The 26,124-nt window shown below is 36.5% G+C and overlaps 3 protein-coding genes and 1 pseudogene across 3 annotated transcripts; 1 reads left to right on the top strand and 3 right to left on the bottom strand.

Moving 5' to 3' along the window:
- Window positions 1-9,702: 9,702 nt before the first annotated feature.
- Window positions 9,703-10,230, bottom strand: LOC147494252 (uncharacterized). Its single transcript, XM_086568082.1, has one exon. The coding sequence runs from the start codon at window positions 10,228-10,230 to the stop codon at window positions 9,703-9,705; it is 528 nt and encodes a 175-aa protein (XP_086424208.1).
- A 459-nt stretch (window positions 10,231-10,689) lies between these two features.
- LOC147494253 (uncharacterized) lies at window positions 10,690-11,682 on the bottom strand. Its single transcript, XM_086568083.1, has 2 exons — window positions 11,436-11,682; window positions 10,690-11,354 (listed from the first exon to the last, which is right to left on the bottom strand). Exons 1-2 carry the CDS (start codon window positions 11,680-11,682, stop codon window positions 10,690-10,692), a joined length of 912 nt encoding a protein of 303 aa, XP_086424209.1.
- Window positions 11,683-14,103: 2,421 nt separating this feature from the next.
- LOC147494254 (U4/U6 small nuclear ribonucleoprotein Prp31 homolog pseudogene) lies at window positions 14,104-17,786 on the bottom strand (annotated as a pseudogene).
- A 6,600-nt stretch (window positions 17,787-24,386) lies between these two features.
- LOC147494255 (uncharacterized) lies at window positions 24,387-25,779 on the top strand. Its single transcript, XM_086565699.1, has 3 exons — window positions 24,387-24,619; window positions 24,765-24,894; window positions 24,990-25,779. Exons 1-3 carry the CDS (start codon window positions 24,427-24,429, stop codon window positions 25,414-25,416), a joined length of 750 nt encoding a protein of 249 aa, XP_086421825.1. The 5' UTR covers window positions 24,387-24,426; the 3' UTR covers window positions 25,417-25,779.
- The last annotated feature ends 345 nt before the right edge of the window (window positions 25,780-26,124 follow it).

A 26,124-nucleotide genomic window follows, 5' to 3' on the forward strand; every position in this document is an offset into this window, starting at 1 on the left:
TGCTCATGTACTGGCGAGGAAAAAATTATGGTTGATCATTTCTGTGCAGGTTTAGATCTGCATCCATTGATTGGTTAAATGGATGCACCCAAGAGTTGCGCTGAAATGGTCAACATCCAAAGGCAACTGATTTTAAAACATTGGCGGATTCTCAAAACAGATCTTCCCTCGTTTGAAGCCTTGTATGCTTGGTTCTTTCATTGGCCCATGATTCATCACTGATTTTGGGTGGTCAGTGTTACAAGGTAAACTTTCCTTTGGAAAGGTCTTGTACAGTAAGATGTCCTGCTAGTGGCCAAGCAGATTAGTTACTCTGGCATGTTCAATGTTTGAGGCCCTACTTTTGGTTGTGTCAAATACATTGACTTGTCTTTTGGCATGGCAGCATCAAGCTTTTGCTCATGAAGGAGAGTTTGGTTGGATGTAGTCTCTCCCGCCCACCCAATAACTGAAGAAAGTAACAGGCAATCTCTATTTTCTCCTTTTGACCGAACGTGCAGGCTGAAGAACGTTATTAGACTCCAAAAGAACTATATAATTCATAAAATGTTTGAAGTCATCCAGCATTCCAGCCGCGTATTGATAAAATATATATGGACGTATGGCTGATGCTTGGTAGGCTTGTATATTCAGTGTCCCTTCACTCTTTCAATTGAAAGAATTTTCCACATATTTGAAAGAAGAAACATTTTGTTCCTGCATCCTGGCTGCATATAAGGAGCTCCCTAAGTCCCTAACTAGACAATTCCAGTTGCAATAACATACACGCGAGCGTGTCTTTGGATAGAAATAATGGAGTCTCTCAGGGAATACCGGAATAGGGAGTGTCAATTGAAAGAGTCAGCAGAGATTTTTTGTTGAAATAAAAACACTTTCTATGAGACTGTTGGGCAGTTTGCAAACAATTTCGTATTACGTTGTTGCGTCACTTGCCGTGTAATCCGTGTATAAAACTATAAATATATGGTCATTGAGAAGAATCTTTTGTGATTGTGAAGTTGACGGCACATTGGACTTGTGCACAGAAGTGCACAGAAGGTTCTTCTGGGTCTCGATAATCATATTTATTAGTGCCTTAACTTATTCCGTTACTTTTTATTTTTTTGATAGGAAACTTATTCCGTTACTCTTTCATACTTCGACCGCTCACTTTTTTATTTTAGTGAACGCCCACTTCGCCCGTGGGTCCTACCGGTCCGATTACTGAAACTCTCCCAGGACCATCCTAATGCGGAAGTTCCCCAAGGTGCAATCTCTCAAGACAAGGCAACGTCTAGAGGCCTCACCCGAGCGGAACTGCATGGCGAGAGAGTTCCACTAGAGAATCACATAGTATTATGTAAAAATGCTTAACCCTAGTGAAAGCGTATCCGTTATGGACTGAGGAGTAACAGTGAGGGCATTTTCAAATTTAAAGCGATGTAAGCATTGAAGAGTTGGGTAGCTACCAAGGCGCAAATTGAGTTGTTTAGCATTCAAAAGTCCTCCATGTTCAGTCTATCTTCATCCTCTATAGAATTTAAAACACGGAGTGTTCTCAGAAGAACACTAAAAAAATCATCAAGCGAGTATTCTAAAATAGTAAGAAAAAAAAACTCTGATTCTTTCAGGCATTTTATCGAAGACTTTATGGGACGTGGTCTTGAGCCACCTTTACCAAATATATCGATAAGGTCCTTGTTTATAAAAAGATAAAAAATGCAAGCCCCAACTTAGTCACAGACTCACAGTTGCATGGAGAAAGATTAGATGTGAACTATCATTACACACTAACTCTTTACAGTGGTCCAGCAGGATAGTATCTTTGAATTTCAGATGAACCCCAGTTTGGTTACCTTGTCTCTAGACTCATGAGTAAAAGTGGGCTAAGGTAATAATAATACCAATGTTGCAGGGGAAAGTTGAAACAAAAGAGAGTTTTAATAGTGTTACATTTGTGAGAAGCATTAGAAACAGATGTACCATAACTTTGCCTTCACTAACAGAATCGCAGTTGAAAAACTCTTCCCCATATCATATCTATATATACTACAGCAACGAAGATCATATAAGAAAGAGAAAAACAGTACAAACCAGTTAAGTAATATACGGCTTTAAGAGATGAATTTGACTCATTAGGAGGATCTATGTTGCATCGTTCACCCCTTCCCACAGTGAATGAAGCTATTTAACACTTATAGCCGAAGAGACTAGATTTAAGTCTCCAATGTGATCTCTTACTCAAAATCACTCGGTTTTTGCCGCCGCTCCACAGTCACAAATTCCTTCAGCTCAGACACCTAGATCTCGTCCAAGGGTTGCACGAGATGAATGTAGTTATAGCCATTCAAAGGGGCATTGGAAAAAGGACTGTCCGCACAAGAATAACAGGGACAAGGGACTATTGCCTAATCCGACTCGCGGTCCTCAGCAGATACGTAATTCATCTGGAACAGTGCCTTCGATACCACAGAGATCTACTGCTGCCTTCACCTCGACATCTTCAATACCCGAAACTGATCAGTCTTCTACCTCTAGAATAGAAGTGTGACTCTAGAGGATGTTCAATCTATGATTGCGGACCTACTTGGATCATCTACTGGATTGTTTCCGCTTAGATTTATAGTTCCGCACTCCCCCGTTCAAATCCCGGACCGTGCCTACTAAGCCGTAACTATTAGCTTGTTCCTGCCTAAAGCTTGTTTAAAGGATTGCCACTATATGGACGCATAAAACTTTCCACATCAGGTGGGAAGGGAAAACAGAGGGGAACAGAATGAAACTTAAGTACTTTATTTTTACACAGCTCTGTAGACGGAAGGCTTGTTCTCGCCAGAGTGCGCCAAGAGCAAATGTAGGGCGGCAGGGAGAGGAAGAGATGGCTACTGCCTAAAAACAGGAGATTTTCTCTATTCTACATGCTTTTTGGCTAAGTAGAACGCAAAACACCAAATATCATCTAAATTGTGATCCAACGGTGCATGAAATCGCTAACCCGCGGTATAAGTTTCGCTATGTATACAACCAATTTTATCGATATAGTGTATGCTCTACACGCCAAAACGAGTGGCGGCCACAAATATAATTTCGAAATAAATCTACACGCCAATCACTATGGCGGTTAGAAGAGGGAGAGAGATGGGAGAAAGGGTAAAATGGGAAGGGCATGAAAAAAATAAAGAGTCACACGCCAGTGTGAATGGCGGTTACAAAAAAAATCTCTCTCTAGCCACACGCTAGTATGAATGGCGTTTGCAAAAAAAAAAAAATCTCTCTCCAACCACACGCTAGTGTAAATGGCAGTTACAAACAAAAAAAATCTTTCTCCAGCCATACCCAAGTGTAAATGGCAGTCATAGGGAAAAAAAAATCTCTCCTACATGCCAGTGTGAATGGCGGTTACAACAAAAAAACCATTGGGTCGAATAACACTAACCCGCTAATCGCATATACTGTGTTATTGTGGTTTGGTGTTTTAGGTGTCCAAACCATTGGACTCAGCCTTAGCCACCTGTCTTTAGCATCCGGACGATCTAATTGGTTCTTATTTATCCTATCTTGATATAAACTATCGTCCCATCCCTCTTCTATGACAAGACCAGATAGTGCTGCGACCCTGCCAACATGGCTACATGAATTGAATGCATATATAGATTTTGGACTTGAGCAGTTCTGCAGACAAGCACTTGAGCGAAGTAGGCAAGTAGCGAACCTATACTAGTTATTTTGGACTTTGGTACCAAGCAAATTTAGATAAATGAATCCAAGAACATTTGGAACTATGGGCCGATTCCAGCACCCAGGTATGATGCAATTTGTATTGGGCCAAAACTGCAACACTATGAAATTGGTTGCCCATAATAGAAGCCCAGGTCCGAAACTACTTAGATTGGATGAAATCAGGATGTGTATCTTGAGAGCCATAACCTCTTAGGCTAGGAACACACCTTGACTTTGAGTAATTGTTGAAGGTGAATGCAATGAAGAGTAAGCAGTAGGAACTAGGAACAGCAAAGATAGGTTATAGGTTGCTACTATCTATAGAACTAGTTAACCAGAGAGAGTCGGATCAGATAAACCAATAGAGGAAAGACATGGGAATCTAAAAAAGAAGGGAAAAAAGTAGAGAAGTACACATGTTTTAACTCTATAAAAAAGAAATTTACTTGGACTATTCCTCTCTACAAAATCAGTTCACTTTTACATTGCAGTTTACCGAACATTTCAAAGAGCGTAGAGGATCAGTTCCCCAACTGTTACAAGAGCAAATCAATGATCTCCAATAATCAGGCCATTGGAAACAAGATAACCAATAGATAGCCAGTTGCCTCATATTCATCTCCTATTGATCTCCAATAGCATTCAGCCGCTGTGGATTAGTGAGCTAAATTCCTTGCGCATGAATTCATGAAGTAAATCCTGTGGTAGCACCACTCCTCACAACCTGCATGTGATGTCTAAGAACACCTCTCTCCAGTATCCTAAGATCACACAACCTTACTAATGAATCAGAATGAATGAAAAGAATGAACGAAGAAGATGAATTGAATCAAAATTTCATTAATTGGCAATAGATGTTTACAATCTCTCTTTCTCTCTGTTTCTCTCCTGTTTACAGTTTTTTTTGGAATCTGGATTGAATGAAAACATGAGTCCCTTTTTGATGCTCTTCCAGTCTTTATATAGTGTCCTGATTTGGCTTGGACCCAGTCAGTCTTTGACACATGTCCCTTGCCTTTCTTTCTTGTTTTTCCGCTTTCTATTTGCAACACAATTTAAACACCTATGAGATTTCCTGAGATATTAGCCTTTATGCCAATATCTCGAGTTTTAAAATACCGAAATGAACATGTTTATAGGTACGATATTTGCCCACTATATTGCCCCCTCTCGAAATTTTGAAATTTCCTTTGAAATTTCAACTTTTCGAGAAGCAATTATACCAAATAACGGATATGAAAACTATCGGGCCCAAACAACCACCCGGTCCAATATTTCAAAAAATATAAATTTAAACCTCTTTAGCTTCTTTAGTACACTTCTCAAACACACAATCTCTTTAGCTTCTTCAGTACGCCTCCAAAACACCCAAAAAACTCTGGTTTTCTTCTTCTTCAACTTTCCAGAACTCATCCCTCTTGCATTTCATAAGGTATGCTCTTTCACCCTGCACTTTGTTAACATTTCTAATACATGCATTGATATACTTGCTTTAGTAATAATAGATACGATATTTTATCTTAGCTTTAGTTGTTTACATCTGAATCCCTTAATTTTGCATGTACACGTGTGCTAATGCTTATGTAATGACATACATTACTACTTTGAACTTCAAATCATATAAAAGTTTAAATCTTTTTATTTCTAACATTGTTTTTATCTTTTTGTTTGTTCTGGCTTTACTATCGGCATGTATCACAATATTTCCGATATTACTTTATTCCGATATAATACCTTGGTATCTCCGATGATTCAACTCTTATATCGACCTTGCCGATACTGTAATATCATGCAGCTAATAATACTTTATAAATATTGAATTGCCGATATTAAAAATACCTTTGTTCTTCCTTCTTTGTGTATAGTCATTTCAATGGCCAGTGAAGATACCATCTCTGATGCTAGTCTCCCTTCTGAGGATACCATATCGGATGACATCCTTTCTGACAATATAGTTTCTGACGATAGACCTTTTAGCCAAAACTTTGCTTCAACTTCGACTAATAACTCTCCGCCCCAGATTTCATGGGACTTATCTTATGTTGTAGAAGGCATTCCCTGCCATCCTTTTGCAACCACTGACTCTAAATCAGAGCGTGATACTATAGAAGACACCAGCCGATGGAGCGACGGTCTTTGTAGTTTTTTAATTAAACGACCCAACCTATCTTTAGTTCAAACCACCTATCAGATTCCTTCCACACTTTATCTACAACATTATGCTGGTACTCGGGCTTTTACTCAATGTCAGAGTGGTACCAAGAATGGAATCATTGTTACTGTCGGCCAACTCGCTGCTGGACTGAGGTTTCCTTTATCCACCCTTGATCGTGAAGTACTGAACCATTTGAACATTTCCCCTAGTCAGGGTACGGGTAACTTCTAGAGGTTAATGTTTGTCTGTAATTACTATAACAGCCACCTCTCTCCCGATAGATATGCAGCTGACTATATTAGGCTATCCGATATTCTTATGCACTATAGATTTTGTGAAAAGATTATGGGATACTTCTATCCCAAAAAACATACCCACCGAAACATTAAGGGTATTCTTAGAAAAAACCGCACTAGCGACAAACAGTGGACCCAGTATCCGGTTGTTGTTATAGGTAATGGGGAAGTGCCGATAGCCCAACAAATCCTCCTTTGAAACATCAAGTCTTCAACGTCACAGGTACGTCCTCCCTTTGATTTGATCTCGCCCTTTAGATCTCGGAAATCCCATATCTGATATCACTCTTCTTTATGTCTTTTCAGTACTTCTCCCTCATTTTGCCAAGGCTCGTGGGAATTCCAAGAGAGTGCTCAGACTTTTGGAAGGGACTGAAGAAACTGTCAATATTAAGACTGGTGCTGATAGAGAAGGGAATCCCAAGATCACTGTTCCTCTTCCCGATATCTCAAACTATCGCGCACCTCTTAAGTACTCAAACATCGAACTCTTCAAATAATGGGTCAGTCGCCAACTCCTCCTCAATCTCCTTTAAACAATCCCTCCGACGATCTTCCCTTTTTCGTGTCTTCCTTTGCCATGCATGGCTTGCCTCCTAAACTTCCCAAAAGTTTCTATGACTATTTAGCTGATATTGTACTATGACTCCCACTCTTTTCCCTGAGATTAAAGTAGAGGTTCCTGACTTTTATGAATATCCGATATTGCAAAATATATTTAATGAGCATCTTTTATTGTATACAGATATGGCTCCTCGAATGCCGATGAATGCCAACGCCGGTCGATATTTGGCTGAAAAAGGGAAAAAGAAAACATCAGCACCTGTCTCGGCAACCACTGCTGCTAACAAACCCTCTGCCCATTCTTCCACTCCTGATAAACATACTTCTGCTGCTACCAAGGATAAAAATCCTACTTCTTCTCAACCAAAACCTCCATCCCTCCCTCGACAACTACTGGTCCTTCTAAAAAAAGAAAAACCAACCATGCATGGGGAAAAAGTGGATTTGCCGAAGGTCAAAATCTTCATTCTGTCTCATCAGCCGATACCAATGAAGTTTTCAGACCTGAGTTTCTCTTTACTGATGGCAACGAAGTCCCTTTAATAGCCTCACTTTTCGAAGATACTCATAAAGATGAGCTAGGTGTCGCCTTAGCTAGCAGTTGTGTTCTTCCCAAAGACAAAATTGCTGCTCTCGACATCAATCCCACTGAGTGCCTCACTGAGTTCTATGATCATATGGAGAAGGTACTCATGCCTTGTCTCTTTTCCTTTCATATCACTTTCGTCTTCTTATTTTGTGCTTATCTGCTTTTGATATTTTCATAGGCGAAAATACTTGCCATGGCTCAATTCGATCTGCTTCATAAGCAAGAATGTGAGCTCGGATGCATTAGGAAAACCCTGACCTCTCAGCAATTAGAATTTGATAAAGTAACTCGAGAAAATAGCAGCTTCCAGAAGGAAAATCGTCAACTGAAAATTGATATGAAGCTGCAATCTGAAAAAGCTGAGAAGACTTTATCCGATAATGAAGCTGAACATGCTGAACTCGTGGAGAAGATGCTTGAAGATTTTGCTGCCGAAAGACAACAAAATGCCGAAGCCTCTGAAGCTGCCGATGCTGAATTCAATAATGTCATGGCAGCTGTAAATTCTCTTGGTGATAAGTTGGCTATCTACAAGCCTTTTGTTCCACGTAATATCCTTATGGAGAACAATATGCTTTCGGATGATGAAGAAGGAGATACAGCTACTGTGGCTGATACCACCTCACAGCTTCCACCTGATGCTACTCAACATACTAAGGCTACCCTATCTGATGTTGATGCACTTCTGAACAATCCTCTTTAAACTACCATCTTTTTGCTCCAAAGTTTTAATTTCTGAACAAGATATACTTTTTGACTGTTATAAACTCTAACTTCCATTGGTTTTTTGTTATGACACTTTGCCATTATTTGTATTTTTCCTTTATTTGCACTTACAACCATCAAAAATCAAATTTATCGATATCCTCAACATGGAAATAATATCGCTGACACTTAGACTTGTCTCAAAAAGAAAATATAATTTTTAATATCCTCAACCAAAAAGAGAGTATCGGCGATACTTAAACTTGTATTAAAAAGAAAATATAATTTTTGATATCCTCAACCAAAAAGAGAGTATCGACGATACTTAAATTTGTATAAAAAAGAAAATATAATTTTCGATATCCTCAACCAGAAAGAGAATATCGGCGATACTTAAACTTGTGTCAAAAAGAAAATATAATTTTCGATATCCTCAACCAAAAAGAGAGTATCGGCGATACTTAAACTTGTATCAAAAAGAAAATATAATTTTCGATATCCTCGACCAAAAAGAGAGTATCAGCGATACTTAAACTTGTATCAAAAAAGAAAATATAATTTTTGATATCCTCAACCAGAAAGAGAATATCGGCGATACTTAAACTTGTGTCAAAAAGAAAATATAATTTTCGATATCCTCAACCAAAAAGAGAATATCGGTGATACTTAAACTTGTATTAAAAAGAAAATATAATTTTCGATATCCTCAACCAAAAAGAAAGTATCGGCGATACTTAGATTTGTATCTAAAGCATTACCACATACCTTTATTATCAAATAATCTTTAATGGCTCCTCCTTTGCGGATATCTTGCTTGAAATCTATGATCTTTTCATGCCTGATACCTGCCCCTGTTTCTGATATCAGGACTTTTTGACAATACGCCTGAAATTAACATTTCTGCCAATCTCAAGACTTTCTTATGCCTGATATCTGCCCCTGTTTTTGATATCAGGACTTTTTTGACAATACGCCTGAAATCAACATTTCTGCCAATCTCAGGACTTTCTTATGCCTGATATCTGCCACTGTTTTTTATATCAGGTCTTTTTGACAATATGCCCGATACCAACACGTCTGTCGATATCAGGACTTCTTATGCCTAATATCAACACTTCTGTCAATACTAGGACTTTTGACCATATGCCTGATACCAATACGTCTGTTGATACCAGGACTTCTTACGCCTAATGTCAATATTTCTATCAATATCAGGACTTCTTACGCCTGATATCTGCCATTGTTTCTGATATCAGGACTTTTTGACAATATGCCTGATATAAACATTTCTGTCAATATCATGACTTTTTATGTCTGATATTTGCCACTGTTTCTGATATCAGGACTTTTTGCCGATATGTCTGATATCAATATTTCTATCGATACCAGGACTTTTTATGCCTGATATCTACCACTATTTCTGATATCAGGACTTTTTGACGATATGCATGATATCAATATTTCTATCGATACCAGGACTTTTTATGCCTGATATCTGCCATTGTTTCTGATACCAAGACTTTTTGATGATATGCCTGATATCAATATTCCTATCGATACCAGGACTTTTTATCATATGCTAACACCATATATTTTTATATAAAAATTGAAATTTGAAACTTGACTCCATTTATATTGAATTGAAAATTCATGCTACACATCTTAATTTCCCATAAAATTTGAACAAAAATACATTATTGATAGAATACCTTCAGATTACTGATATTCTGAGGTTTTGCTAGCAATTCACCATCAACTTTCTTTAGATAATACGCTCCATTTACCCCCACCTTGTGGACAATGTATGGACCTTCCCAATTCGTCGATAACTTCCCAGCTCCCTTTTCTTTTGTCGCCTGTGTAACCTCTTTTAGCACTAAGTCACCTTCTTGGAAATTTCTTTCTTTAACTTTCTTATTGAATGCTTTTCTGAGCTGCCTGTGATAAGAATCAAGCCTCATTCTTGCTTGCTCCCTTCTCTCTTCCAAATTTAAGACTTCTGCCTGCATCCCCTGATCATTCAATCCTTTTTCTACAAGCATTGTCCTTGATGTCGTTACTACCATCTCAGCTGGAGTCACGACTTCCATACCATAAGCTAAAGTAAATGGCGATTCCCCTGTTGCTACTCTTGGAGTTGTTCTATATGCCCACAACACACTGTTTAACTCATCAACCCATAAACCTTTCTTATCCTCTAGCTTCTTTTTGATTTTATCCATAATGGTCTTATTTGTTGCTTCAGCTTGCCCATCCCTTGAGCATAGTATGGTGCCGATGTAAAGTGCTTAATCCTATATAATTCTAAAAAATCTTTCACTTTACCTCTAATGAACTGGGGACCATTATCCGATATAATAGCATATGGCAGTCCATATCGTCAAACCACTCTTTTGAACAGAAAATCGATGATGTCCTGCTCTTTGACATGTTGCAAGACTATTGCTTCTACCTATTTAGTGATTGAAGTAGTCAGTTACTGCTAACATGAATCTTTTCTTCCCTTTTCCAGGTACTAGAGGACCTACAATGTACATCCCCCATAAAGCGAACGACCATGGGTTCGAGACACAGTGTAACTCCTCTGCTGGCACATGAATGACATGTCCATGTTTTTGACACTGAATACACTTTTTTGTATATCGCAGACAGTCCCTCCGCATTTGTGGCCAAAAGTATCCCTACCTTGCAATCTTACTAGCCAACGATCTTCCTGCCGAATGATTGCCACATTCTCCTTCATGCATTTCTGTAATAATTTTCTGAGATTTTTCTGCCGATTCACATTTTAAATGTGGTCCTCCTGGATTTTTCCGATATAATTGATCATCTATTAATAGATATCTTTCAGCTCCTCCTTTTATCCTTCTAGCCTCATTCTTATCTGCTGGCAACATTCCTTGCGATAAGAACAACACATAATCGCTCAACCATGACGCCCCCAGCGTATCTATTTCTACTATCTCTATGTGCTTTATACTAATACTCAAAATTTGCTGAACACCGATATGCAACAACCGCCCTTCCTCATTTTCGAGCATTGCAGCTACATATGCCAATGCATCAGCATGTCGATTCTCTCCCCTATCGAGATGCTGAAAGACAATCTTCCTGAAATCCTTGAACTTCATCCTCACCAAATTTAGATAATCTATCATGTTATCGCATTTTGCAACATATCCTCCATTGATCTGGTTTACCACCAACTGTGAATCACTGAAGACCGATAAATCTTTGACATTTAATGACTTAGCCATCTCCAAACCTGTTATTAGAGCCTCGTATTTAGCTTCATTATTAGAGGCATGAAAACCTAAAGTAATTGTTGTCTCGAGTCTTTGGTTCTCTGGAGTTATCAGCACAGTGCCGATACCACATCCCTTTTACCCTGATGATCCATCTACAAAGAGCCTCCATCCATTTTTACCTACCCAAGGATCATCCTCATCCATTGCATTATCAGTCTCTTGTACCAATAGAACATTCTCTTCTTCAGCTTTCCAATCTTCATCTTCAGCAGGAAAATCTGCTAAAAAATCAGCTAGAACTTGGCTTTTCTCCGATACTCTATTCTTATACTCAATCCCAAACTCATCAATAAGAACTGACAACTTCGCCATTCTCCCAGATTTAGCTGTCTTAGCTAAAGTTTGTTTCAAAGGAAGATTTGTCATTACTACTACTGAATGGGATTGAAAATACGGTTTTAACCGTTGAGTAGAATATAGGAGAGCTAATGCATATTTTCTAACATTGAGTATCGAGTTTCAGCTTCAAACATTGTTTTAGATTGAAAATACACAGGTCGCTCAGCTCCATCTTCCACTTTGACGAGTACTGAACTGATGGAAAAATCCGAGACATCAAGGTATAAAAACAACGTATCGCCTTTTTCTGGTTTTATCAGATTTAGTACTTCTTGCAGATACTTTTTTAACTCCATGAACGCGAGTTCACATTCCTCACCCCATACAAACTTTGTATTCTTCTTCAACAGCTTGAATAAAGGTTTACATCTATCGAAAGTTTGAGATATAAACCTATTCAATGCTGCAATTCTGCCTGTAAGCTTTTGAATTTGCTTCCTTGTACTGGGTGAAGGCATCTACTGGATAGCTAGAATTTGATCTGGGTTAACATCAATTCCTCGCTTAGTAACGATATATCTGAGGAATTTCCCTGAACTTACCCCGAAAGTACATTTCTCATGATTAAGCTTCATATTGAACTGTCGGAATATTTGGAACACCGTATTCAAATCTTGAACATGGTTGGACGCCTTCTTTGATTTGATGACCATATCATCTATATATACTTCCACAATATGTTTAATCAGATGCTTGAACATCTTTTCCACCAATCGCTGATAGGTCGCCCCTGCATTCTTCAAACCGAATGGCATTCTAATGAAACAATAAAGACCCCCTTCAACAACAAATGTTGTCTTTAATTGATCTAATATTGACATAACAATCTGAAAATACTCGGAATGACCATCGCAGAAACTCAACAATTCAAATCCAGCTGTTCTATCCACCAGTTCATCAATTCTAGGCATCGGATAGTAGTCCTTCGGGCATTGTTTGTTAACATCTATGAAATCAACACATATCTGAACCTTGCCATTCTTTTTCGGAACCACCACAATGTTTGCAACCCATTCTGAATTATCGATCTCTTTGATGATTCCACATTCTAGCATTTTATGAATTTCATTTTGTACTGCTTGCGCGTATATTGGCCTGACCCTTTTATGACGCTGATAAACTGGAGTTGCTCCTTCTCGCATATTTAATTTATGGGAACATATCTGAGTATCAATACCAGGAAGATCAGCCATCGACCAAGCAGATACATCTTTATTCTTTCTTAGAAACTCAATTAAATCACTTTTGATTTCTGAACTCAACTCTGTTCCAATGAAAGTGAAGCAACTTTCATTGTCTTGTCCGATATTGATCTTTTGCACTTCTTCCATTGTCTTACTTAGGATTATCTCGGGCTCTATCTTCATCTCTGATGTAAATCTAACATCTTCCTGACCATTTTTACTATTGGACCTTGGAGATGAACTTTCCATTAATAGCTATCTGGTGACTTTCGAGTCGCCCCCAGTTTCTACTTTTTTCTCTTTCATCATACCCTTCACAATAACAAAATTACACTTCTCAGATTCTGACTGGTCACCTCTTATCCCATGCGGCCCATATGCTGTCGGAAATCTGATAACTTGATAAAAAGTACTTGGAACCGCGCTTATAGCATGTATCCATTTTCTTCCCAAAATAGCATTATAATCTGAATGATGCTTTATGACTATAAACTTAGTCATAATAGTCTGTGGGCCTGCCCTTACTGGCAATTTGATTTCCCTTGCTGGTCTTGTTGAGGTTCCATTAAAACCATACAAATTAAACTGTGGTTCTTTTAAATGGGACTCATCAAATTCGATGCCTGTATATGCTTTCCAAAATAGAATATTGACAGAACTACCACAATCGATCAAAATCTTCTGTACATCATATCCTAATATTCTTAACGTAATCAACAGAGAATTATCATGAGGCAACATTACCTTTGACAAATCGTCAGGTACAAACATAATAGCTCCAGGTATACTTGCCGATATGAGTGCAGGGTCTACTGGTATCGGCTCCACATTTATTTCCAGCACCTCCTTGACTGTCGATATCTTTCGAATTTTATCCCTTATAATTTTCTTCTGTGGGATAACCCCCTTATATATCATATTAATCACCCCTAAAGGTTTATCATTCATCACCGCCGCCACCTCTGGTCTGGCATCAACTCTAAACTCCCTGAGCTTTCCATCTCTCATTAATCGATCTACCTCCCTGAGCAATTGAAGATATTTGTTTGTCTCATGATTCTTTACCTTGTGAAAATTACAGAAAGGTTTATCTTCTATCTCCCGACATCACATTGTCTAAGAACACCTCTCTCCAGTATCCTAAGATCACACAACCTTACTAATGAATCAGAATGAATGAAAAGAATGAACGAATAAGATGAATTGAATCAAAATTTCATTAATTGGTGATAGATGTTTACAATCTCTGTTTCTCTCTCCTGTTTACAGTTTTTTTTGGAATCTGGATTGAATGAAAACATGAGTCCCTTTTTGATGCTCTTCCAGTCTTTATATAGTGTCCTGATTTGGCTTGGACCCAGTCAGTCTTTGACACGTGTCCCTTGCCTTTCTTTCCTGTTTTTCCGCTTTCTACCTGCAACACAATTTAAACACCTACAAGATTTCTCGAGATATTAGCTTTTATGCCAATATCTCGAGTTTTAAAATACCGAAATGAACATATTTATAGGTACGATATTTGCCCATTACACTGCATGTCCTTGAACTTCTTTCTAAAGTGTGACACTAGTGTTGACAAGCTCCCTTGTTGTATCTGTCGTCACTCCATACCCATGCTTCTTCTTACTGATATGACCACCGCCTCGAACAGGTAGAGGCGCTTGCCACTTGTCAATCTTCTTCATAATCTGTTTCCTAAACTGCCTTGCAATATTACCTGTTGGATCGCATCTCTTAAAGTCCATTCGTGCAGTAACCACTTATTGACTAGCCAATATCCGTAAGGCACGCTGCTTTTAAAAAAGGAGGTGTGCCTTAAAAGATATCTGTTTCCTGTAAAAAGCCTACCCGTTGGGAGTGTGCACCAAAAAATTGGACCTTACAAGCAAGCATCTTCGCTAAAGCTGACAGAGCTCCAGCAGTCCCAATTAACTTGGAAGAAACAACACTTCCAACTAAAACAGTAAGATTAGGTGCAACATATTCGAGGACCTTATTTTTAGCCAAATCAAGAGAGTTGATGCAATCACACACATCGATTGTCTTCTTGAGGTTTTCTTCAGGCAGGCGTTTCCCGCTAGTAGTGGATGCTATAACAGCCTTTATAGAATCTGAAGGCAAAAGGCCTTGCAGATCAACCAAGGTTGTTAAACCGGTTTCGTTTCCAATCTTCTTTACAACTTGAGCTATCACACCTCAAATTTCCAGACAATAAAAAAACAATGATATTCAATAATCTGGAAACCCAAGATGAAACAAAAATCTAATACCCTATGGGTTATCAAACACGATATAAAAAAAACCAAAATCAAATGAAACCAACAGGAACAACTCTTCATTCACAAATAAAAATATTACAATCATTTCAACTTTGAAGACAAGTTAGTTCCGTTTTCTCCAAAACGGCATGTAGTTTCTTCCCAAGTAAGATTTCAATCACAATATACATTTCCAAGAAACTCATATAACAGTACTCATCATTCCCATTTTCCAAATTAACTCACAATATAAATATCACTTACCTCCACTTATTAAATGCACATATGATAACTTATTTAAATATGAGTTTGATACACTTTACCTTTGCATGCCAACACGTCGTCTTAGGGTACGATATTTACGTCCCTGCATATAAGATTAACGGATCCTACCCTCTTGCAAAAACAGAATTAGACATCACAATAAAAAGATTTATCTCAACTAGTCAAATTCCAATTCATAATCAAAATATCATTTAATACATTGAATCTTAATTGATATCACATGGTTTGTCCCGCATATTAGGGAATACCACTTATCCTTACACTAACAGGTCATTCATGGCACATTTCATGAATACCTTGGGTCATTCCCGTCACATTCAAGGAATACCCATCATAACACCAACAAATCATTCATGACACATTCAATGAATACATTGGGTCATTCCCACCACATTCAAGGAATAGCCATCATAACACCAACAAGTCATTCATGACACATTCAATGAATATTGTGGGTCATTCCTGCCACATTCAAAGAATGCCCATCATAACACCAACAGGTCATTCATGACACATTTAATAAATACATTTTTTTTTAAACAACCACTATCACGTATACAATTTAATACTAACATTGTACACATATGGTTATCACTAAAACTAATATATAATATATAATATGGTGGCTGCACCTTTACATAAGACTGCCTACGTATCAAATATTTCAAGATTAGTATTAAGCCTTACGTAACTCTTAACCAATAAATATTAATATCCTTGTATGTACCTTTAAAGAAAACAACAATTTATACTATATAGAATCACATACAATCAGTTTCAAATACTCCCACAATCATATATGTAAAGTTTCATACCCAGAGATACAGTCAAAAATGGATATTTCTCTACTTTTGATTCTCCAAAAACGATCTTATGAACCATGTCGGTTCCAAATAAAACCACAGTCTAAAAGTAGGCTACAAATACTATATAAAACCCTTAAGTTAAATACCTAACAGTTTACATTACAACTTAACAAATATCAATAGGCTTGTCTTTCTATACTGCATCAACAAATAACTAATTGTTGGATCTATCTATCATTCAAATATGTCACACCACTATGTATGATAACCTTACATATTAAATTTCAAGTCAATCCGGTAATGGATAAAACTCTATCTAAGCAAAATAGTACGACTGCACATTGTAGTGTTCTACGGTAGTTTCAACTACAACCAGTCCGTCTAATGAAAGCCTCAACAGATATCCGACCGGTGGATCTGTCTTAAATTCTAATATGTTATTATACTACGAGTTATATATCTATATATTTAATATGAGGAATATCTATGACTGGGTCATCCTTCATCTATGCCTAAACGTATGATTGCGCAGTGTAGTTTTCTGGCGTAGTTTCTACTTCGACCGGTCACTCTTATGCATGCCTCGACAGATAATAAACCGTTGGATCTATCTATAATTTGAATATGTCCAACCTCGTAGTCTTATACAACTTCAGATTAAATTTTAGATTCATCCAATAATGGATCAACCTCCATCTAATACAAAACTTTTGACTGCGCAATGCAGTTTTCTATTTACCCTTTTACTATTCACCTTCTTCTCTAATGATTCTCCACAACTGATAATGGCTTCCTAGTCATAGTTTTTCATATCAAAACATTTACACATGATTTAAAACATCTACCATCACCAAATCATCAAAAGAAAGCATGTTAACTTAATCTAATAACTTAGTACATAAACCTACGTATGGATCATCATAATTCAAATCTCTTTAACATCTAATCTCTACTTATCATTATATGAACAGCACAAAAGCAAAACATATCATGTTTCTATTAAGAATATAAATTCTAACTCACCTTTTTAAAACAAGAACGAAGACAACTGAAAATAGAGGTAGTTACGGCGAGCCAACGTGTTCTTCTTTTATCCTCTTTCTATTCTTCTTCTCTTTTTAATATTTTCTTTTTCTTTGGGCAGTAGGGCTTTTCTCCCTCCCTTTTCAGAAACGTTGGGAGAGAAAAGAGAGAGAGATGCATGCGTTTTTTCTTCTCCACGATTTTCTCCTATTTCTATTTAATCTTTATCCTCTATTTTTAAATATTACTATTATAACCCTATTAATAATACTTATTATTTTTTATAACAAAAATAAAAATACAGAATGTTATACTAGCATAATCAACTGGGTGAGGTACTAGGGACTCAAGTTCTGGAAATTTCTGTCGGTAGTAGCTGCGAATGAAACTGTGGACAGTAACAATCTCATTGTCGATATCAACTATAATCTTGTATTCTAAATTATTATCATCGTTCGAAAACACACATATTCCCCTTGTTCTCAAGTTTATTTATGCATCATGTCAAGGTAGCCCTATGTTTTATGCAATTTTGAAACGCTCTCAAGGTCATCATAAGTCACACTAGCATTCATGCCCCATTAACATCTTCCATCTAGATACCACGCTCAGGCTAGCAAACCACCAAAACAAGTTGTTGTTATATAACAAGGAATATCAATTCCCAAAAGTAAAACAAGTAACAAGTTGGAGCATCTCCAATGTGGTGTTATGATTTAGGCAACTTTTCATGCAGGTTTACATATCTGGGCCAACCTTCTAAATTAAGAAAAATAAACGCACACAGCCATTTGATGTTGGTATGAATCAATCTGAACCGTTTAAAGAGTTCAATTCCTCCAAAAACGCCCATAAACCCGGCTTTCAAATTATGGGCCAAAGTCCAAAGTCCAATAAAAAAAATTTATTAGATCAGATGCCTAAGAGTATCTCGAGAATAATAAATCTTGTCAGGCTAAAACCCTTATTTTCGTGGTGGCGGGTTTTAGATTTTATCACGTGACATTTTTTTTCCCGACTTTCTTATTCTGCATGTCATAATTTTCGTTTAAAGTGAAGCAACCTTGAAGTACAAAGTAGTAGAAAAAATAAGTGGGAATTTTATGACAAACAGTTTGCGTTGTATACTAAAATATCAAAAGGGCTTGTGAATGATGTGTAACAAGAATATTGCACATTCATTAAATACGGTATATGTAATCTAGCTAGTACACTTGATTAAAAAAATTTTTTGTGGTACAAACTTTTTGATGGTTTTACAATTGCAGGTTGTTGTGTCATCTAGTCGCATGAGAAACTTTTCTGCTGGTACATCGTTGGCAAAGGTTACTATTGGTGAAAATTCTTTTGTACTCTTTTTTGCTGATTGATTGATGCTAGATGCTAATTTTATGTTGGATATCACGAAAAAAAAGTCCGAAGTCGACTCTGATTGGTGTATTGCAATAAAATAATGAGTCAAACTCTCTCTCCTCTCTCTTAACTAGCCAATCACAGCCGACATCGGAAGTGTTTTTTTGTGATGGGCCATGTGTTGTAGTCGCCCTCTTTTATGTTGTCATCTTTTCTCCTGTAGGATATATCAAAGGTTGACGATATGTTGTTGATTTGCCTATCATGAAATTTATTTTCTTATCTAAGAATAATGTATAGAAAATATGCTGGTCTCAAGGAAATTATTAGCCCTGATATCCTGGGCCGGCTCTGAGATTATGGGGTCCCTAGGCAAGTTTTTAAAATCGGGCTTTGTAAAACCCAAAATATCTAGTGAAATTGTGAAAAATCATATGCATATTGTTTATAAGTAATAACTAATCTTAAGGCTCTCTAAACATCAAAATATGAGTGATGTACTTGTTATAACCTAACATTTGCTTTATTCCAACCCAAGTTCGACTCGGGTGTGAATACAAAACTGGGTCTAGTGTAGTATTTGGTCACACCACGTGGGGCATTTTTAGTGGACTATTTCGTGGGGGCACTAGGTGGCTGCCTATGTTGCCTACCCCTCAGAGCCGGCCCGCTCTGATATTTATGAAATGCTAAGTAGTACTTCATAATTCGATAGAATAAAAGGGGGAAAAATTGAATTTTCAAAGAAGAATATGATATGTTGAATAATGTGTTTGACAGTAGCACTCAACCAATGCTGATTTGATCTGATATACCTTTGCCAAAAGAGTGATACATATCAAAGGTTGTTCTACTATAACCATTTTTCTTTATAGATTTCCACCTTCTAAACGATTGAGAGCATTAACTGTGCTGAGGCAAATATTCAGGGAGACTTCCTGAGTAGAGACAATAGGGCTTCTTGATGATCAAGAAGGTAGTTATTTAACTCATCTAATAAGTAGAAGTAATATTCTCTTACTCCTCCCATGGCCTCTACATAGATGATCTTGTAGTCAATACTGGTGGACTTTGTTGAGGTAAATATTCAAGGAGACTTCTTGAGTAGAGACAATAGGGCTCCTTGAATATCAAGAAGGTAGTTATTTAACTCATCTAATATGTAGAAGTGATATTCTCTTACTCCTCCCATGGCCTCTACATGGATGATCTTGATGATCTTGTAGTCAATACTGGTGGACCTCGAATATATATGACATAATATTGTAATAATAATATTGAAATTTAAGTTCTTTGTTAGTATTATTTTTTGGAAAAAAGTTATTGCCTCAAAGATAATAAGGTTCCACAAAGACGTGCCTAATTAATGGCTAGGCATCTAGATGATTCTAAAACGTTTAATTCTGTCCTACTAGCTAGGCACCCCTTAGACCACTTTCATACTCATCAACTTGCTAAATATTTGTTAAATTGGTGACCTTTAGGTTTAACTGTAGTTCAAGTGACTTGGACATATTCGTATAATAGCTCGTGAACATTTTCGGAAGTTTTTTTTATTTATTACTATGGTAATTTTTCACCATTAAAGTCCATAAGTACGCAATCTGTGCTTTCATTAATTTATTGTATTGTTGTATTGATATATACATTTTCTTTTTGCTTTTTTTTTTTGGATTTCTTACATTATTCTTCTTTTGGAAAATGTTCAATTTTGAGTTAAATCCCCAAAGATTGAGACTTGACCGACCATTTAATGCAGTCAAAGTTTTCTTACTAGTAAAAAATAGTGGAATGCCCAGTTTGTCCTTGAGACTATTTTTAAAAGAAAAGTTCATCTCATAGGGTATCGTCACGGTTAGGTTGCATCTTTCACCTATAAGACTAGATTACACTTTGGGATTAGGATTGGCTCGTCCAAGCGGGAGAAGAAAGTGACAGCCTTCAGGATCAATTGTAAATTAACAAAATTTCCAAAAGTTTCCTAAAAAAAATAGGCCTAAATTGACTCATATGATAAACCCAAAGAAATTTCCAAAAAAGGGACTATGAAAGTCTAACATGTGAACAATTATTACCAAATATATTTCGCCGCTTACAAAATTCCTTCTACTAGGCCTATTTATTTATTGAAAATAGGTCTCCCATGGTAGTTAACAAAATGTTTGAGAAGAAGGCACCACATATTGGGATCTGTCTTAGTCCTCAACTAATTAGCTAGTCGAGCCAACCCTATTTAGGATGCATACCCAATGCGTATTCCAATGCAAAATGATGGGTCATCACTGATGCACCCTCAACTCATAATATAAAGTTTTCTACCGTACCATCTATTGAATTACTATTTGTTAAAAAGTTTGACATTCTTTCAATTTCACTTGTCTTGTATATAGTTGCATATTGTACGTGCATTTAAAGCCTTGCATTTGAAATTAATATCACCATTATTTTTATTTATTTTTCTTGAGTTGGATACTCCAATTTAAGATAGGATTAAAGTAGGCTATCCTATTCATTAAACAGTGGTCTGAATTATTTATTATTGTTATTATTATTATTATTATTATTATTATTATTATTATTATTATTATTATTTAATTTGACAACCTTTTTTCAAATGAGATCTATAACTCCGATGCTTAGGGGCATTCAAACCCACACTTTTGGCATCATCACCCAAAGGTTTTACCAACTAAGGAAAGTGGCACTTGCAACTTGTTTTGAGTTGGTTGCTGTTTGTTATATGTTATATATATGCTAACATGACCCGTTAATATATTTCATATTAGATTGGTTTGGTATACTATATGGAGGACGAAGAAAGCGAGCCACCTATAATTAGGAATGTCAGAAGGCATTCCAATTCTGCATTGTGTTATGAATCGCCAAGTAACTCAGCAATTTCATCGTTGACACCACCTCCAGATTTGTCTACATCATCCAAATGCAATGTTGGAGAAGTTTCCCAAGACTCTAGAGCTCATGAAGTGGCATCAATGGTGTTGATGGCGTGTCCAAGTTGTCGCACATATTCAGTGATGGCAATTCAAGGGAGAAGTATGAGGTGCCCAAGCTGAGATGTAGGCCTCATTGATTTTCTCCTTTTCTCAAGGACAAAATCAATTAATATTGAAAGGGTGGAGTAAGATCCTTAAGATGATGTTAGTAGTAAAAGTATGAATTATGCTACTATTTTACATACATGGATAGTTACTTTAATAATAGTTTTTTTTCTCGAATAGTTTTGTGTTGTCGTGGACTAAGCTCATGGTTGCATTTAATTAGTTGTTTCGAAAGAAGTTGGTTGTGGTCTTGCAGACCATAGGCTGGGCAGCCCAGGTATAGTAACTACATGCCTACATATATTTACTATTTTAAAAATTGCGCCCCCATCTACCGTCTGCAATAGTAAAATACTATTATTTTATGCAATTCTTCAACCATTTTTTTTTATGGAATTGCCTTGACTCTATTTATTAAATTACAAAAACCCAAATCAAATAGTTCAAGTAAATTTGATTTAGTAATAAGGGCAAATATGTCATTTAGATTCAACATATTTTTCCCAAAAACACATGGCCTCCCCAGGTCATGTGACCCACGTATACTTAATAAATTTACTGTTTAGCTAAGTAGAATTGCCCATATACTTTTGTTTATTTTCAAATTAGATATGCAAAAAAACGTATATCACCCACGTATACTTAATAAATTTATTGTTTAGCTAAGTAGAATTGCCCATATACTTTTGTTTATTTTCAAATTAGATATGCAAAAAAACGTATATCATTTTACTTCTTTAAAGAAAACAGAGGGTGTAATAATAATTTCATCACGTCATTAATTTTAATTTCCTTTTTTGCCCTTGTTTTATTGCTGGAATTACGTTTTTGTCCTCCATTATATATAAAGCAAAAAGAAAGTGAGACCCAATCCATTAATGTCTTGGACACTTGGTAACTTAATTTGCTTCTAACATGGCAACAAAATGAGCCCATTTAAAGGTTTAAGATTTTTATTTTTTTTATTTTTTTGTTTTTTTGTTTTTTTAAGAAGTAAAATATATCAAGGAGAAAAAATGAACCCTTTCATCCAAACTCCAAAGTGTAAGTATAATTTCTTAACACGTACCATACGTATTTAGTTTAAAAATAGCGTTTTTCTATCAAATTGTCAAGAAATTTCTTAATGCCTGCTTAATTCAACGCTACAGAAATGCTAGTACTAGTAATTCCATATTTCCTCTAAGGCACACACAGTAAATGGGAATATTATGTTACATAGATTAGGGTTGTACGTTCTCAGTCCGGTTTATACTGGTTCCTATAGAAATTGTAGACTGAACCAATATATTCGGTTTTCTAAAAGTCTAAACTGAAACCCAACTGAATTTGAACAAAATACGAGATGAAATGTTCGGTTTGGGCCTTCTATCAAGTTTCAAATCGAAACCTATATGGACCCATTGATCACTAGCCAAGTAAATTTTAATAAATATGTTGAATAGTATTGATGTTAATTTAGGCATATTGACAAGTTATAACGCCAATCACAAGAAGTAAGTATTCAAGTGTTCAATAGCATGAACCATTTAGCTAAAAAAATAAAAAATAGTAATAAAAAAAACTCTAAAATTTCTATATATATCTAGCACCCGGTTCAGGTTAACTAAAAATGGACCTAACCAGTCGGTTTTGTCTTTTGAGAACCGAAAACCAAACTGAAAAAATTAAAAACTGTTAATTTCATCCGGTTCGGCTCGGGGTTTTTTAACAGCCCTACCGTAGATGATGGTCATTCTTAGTTGTGACTGATTATGAATTTATGATGTGCTGGCTTACAAATTGAGGATCATGACGATTGACAGCCATGAGGTCACTGCTGCTACAAATCTAAAAGATAACTGATAAAAAAAATATGATAAATTGTTATGTGAAAAACAATTAAGTTGGTTTGCCATTTTGCCCGTACAACAAATGATTTTGCAGTTAGTCATCGATCTAGAAGGAAAGAAACTCCAACAAAGTGAACCTTCAAAGCATTTCAATTTTCATCACCTTTATGCACGAGCACATTCAACATTTTGATGCAATCTTTGAATGTTTGAAATTCTATAATAAACAACTTTTAAATCTATAGGATTAGATTATGACCGTATTTAGTGATATTTTATTACCTATCACCACCTATAAATAGCTATATGTTTGTTAATTAATTGGTTCAACCAATAAATAAGTGCCTAAACATTCTAAAACTACAGAGAAAACGCACTAATAGAGGACACGTGGTACCTAGGTTACTAATCAAGTCATCCCTAGTCATATTTTTTAAGTATCCCATTACCCAAACTGGTATCATTGAGCAGTGTTTAAGCATAAAATAAAATTGTTAGTACTAAGATACCTATAAAGCATGAAATTAAGGAGTGTATAGATCAACATATGTTCCATAGCTATTGGTTTTAAAGCCGCTTTCGTGGAAACGTCAACAATCCACTAGATCTTTCGGCTTACTCTAAATTATTTCATATTCTTTAATCTTATGATTAATAAATAATTGATTTAAGGTGCCGACATATTCGTAGTCTTAGAGATACATAATTGAGATTAGCGTAAGTCATGTTATGCTTTCGTAAATAAATTTAAAATTAAGTACGAGTGATGATCAAAGCATTCTGCACTTGGCATATTACCATTAGAGGAGAGGTTTAATCTTTCATTACGGAACTTGTATACATCGACGATTTGGTGGAGGATCTTAGATTTGAGGACATCATTCTTTAGAGAAGTGGAGACAGAGGTGTTCATTTGATAAGGACATTTATTCAAGGTATATAAATACAAGAGATATATCCATTATGCAACAATGTCATATTGTCACATAACTAGGAAACATTCTTACAATCTCAACAGTACAATAATGGTTGGTTTTGGTGGTTGGGGAATTCCAGAACAAGGTTGGAGAAAGGGCCCTTGGACTGCTGAAGAAGATAAATTGCTTATTGACTATGTTAGTGTGTATGGGGAAGGAAGATGGAGTACAGTGGCTAAGTCAGCTGGTAATCACTCTTAAACCAACATCTGAAAAAAAACAAAAAAAACAACAAACGAAAATGGTCGCCTACCAAAGTTAGAATATGATTAATAAGCGCTGTATTTGAGTTTGTGCTCACTGTACTGATCTTTTGAGTACTTGGTCTTCAGGCTTGAGCAGGAATAGCAAGAGTTGTAGGCTGAGATGGGTTAACTACCTGAGGCCTGGCCTTAAAAGGGGTCAACTAACTCCTGAAGAAGAAAACATTATCATAGAGCTGCATGCCATGTGGGGAAACAAGTAAGACTAGCTATTGTATTATTTGAAGAACTTGATCATGTATTTCTTAATTTGAATGACACGAACATAATGCTAAGATACTTTTTGTATTACAGATGGTCTATGATTGCAAGATGCTTGCCTGGGAGGACCGATAATGAGATAAAGAACTACTGGAGGACACATTTTAAAAATAAGGCCAAACCTTCCCGAAGTGAAGAAAAACCACGAGTTCGGACACTGAGGCGACAAAGACAACAGCAGCAGCAACAACTTCTGCACCAGCAGCCACAATTAGTTAATATGAATAATGTCCAATGTCAAGTAGAGCAAAGTGAGTACCAAGTATCTCTGGAGCAAGGTGGGCAGGAAATCATGTACCCTAACATGGAGGAACAATGCTTCCCTATGGTATTACAAAATGGTGTCTCAACCTCTGATTTTGTAGGAGAGGAAGGCTTATGGGGCAGTTTGTGGAACTTGGATGATCTTAATATCCAATTTAACCAAATGTGTGACAGCAAATTTCCTAAGCAAAATTAAGCTGGTTCTTAGAATGAAGGAGAAATCAAGTACGATCTAAAGAGCGTACATTTTCCTAGTCAGACACTATCTCAATTCTCAAGTATCCTAGTTTTCAGTTTTCAGTTTGTCACTATTGTAATACTACTAATCACTCTGCTCTTCATCTTGTTTATGAATATCAATGTGGCAACTAATTCCACATTGGCATTCTTAAACACATTGGCGGCCTAATCACCTGTGCTAAGGAAGCTTCCATCATGGCCGGCAATACACCTTGCCATTCTTGTAACTTTCTGTAGCCAATGGACATATATGCGCATAATAAGACATATAGCAGACTACCTGCACTGAATTTGGGCCGGCATGCGCCAAACTTCTTTTGGTTGATTGTGTGTTACAAGTGGTATGCAGTTTTCTTCGTGTGTAAGATACACGAAAATTAAAGATGTCTAACACTGAACAAGTCTCGTAAGTCATAACCTCAGCTCCCCCATGCAGATGATGATCTCATCTCAATTGATTAAGGAGGCGAATAGTATTTATTTACACTCAAATAGGACACCACCAGCAAATTGTGGCTTCGAAAAGATGTCTCAAACTAATTTGATGTTTCTTTTCTTTTTGGGTAAATTGTGATAGATGATATCAGCAACAAAATGATTGATGTTTAGCAAATACTCTTTAGACATGAGTAAGGTTAATTAGGTGGATTTGATTAAAAATGGA

This window comes from Coptis chinensis, chromosome 6 (assembly GCF_015680905.1).
Source record: "Coptis chinensis isolate HL-2020 chromosome 6, ASM1568090v1, whole genome shotgun sequence".
Classification (NCBI taxonomy): domain Eukaryota; kingdom Viridiplantae; phylum Streptophyta; class Magnoliopsida; order Ranunculales; family Ranunculaceae; genus Coptis; species Coptis chinensis.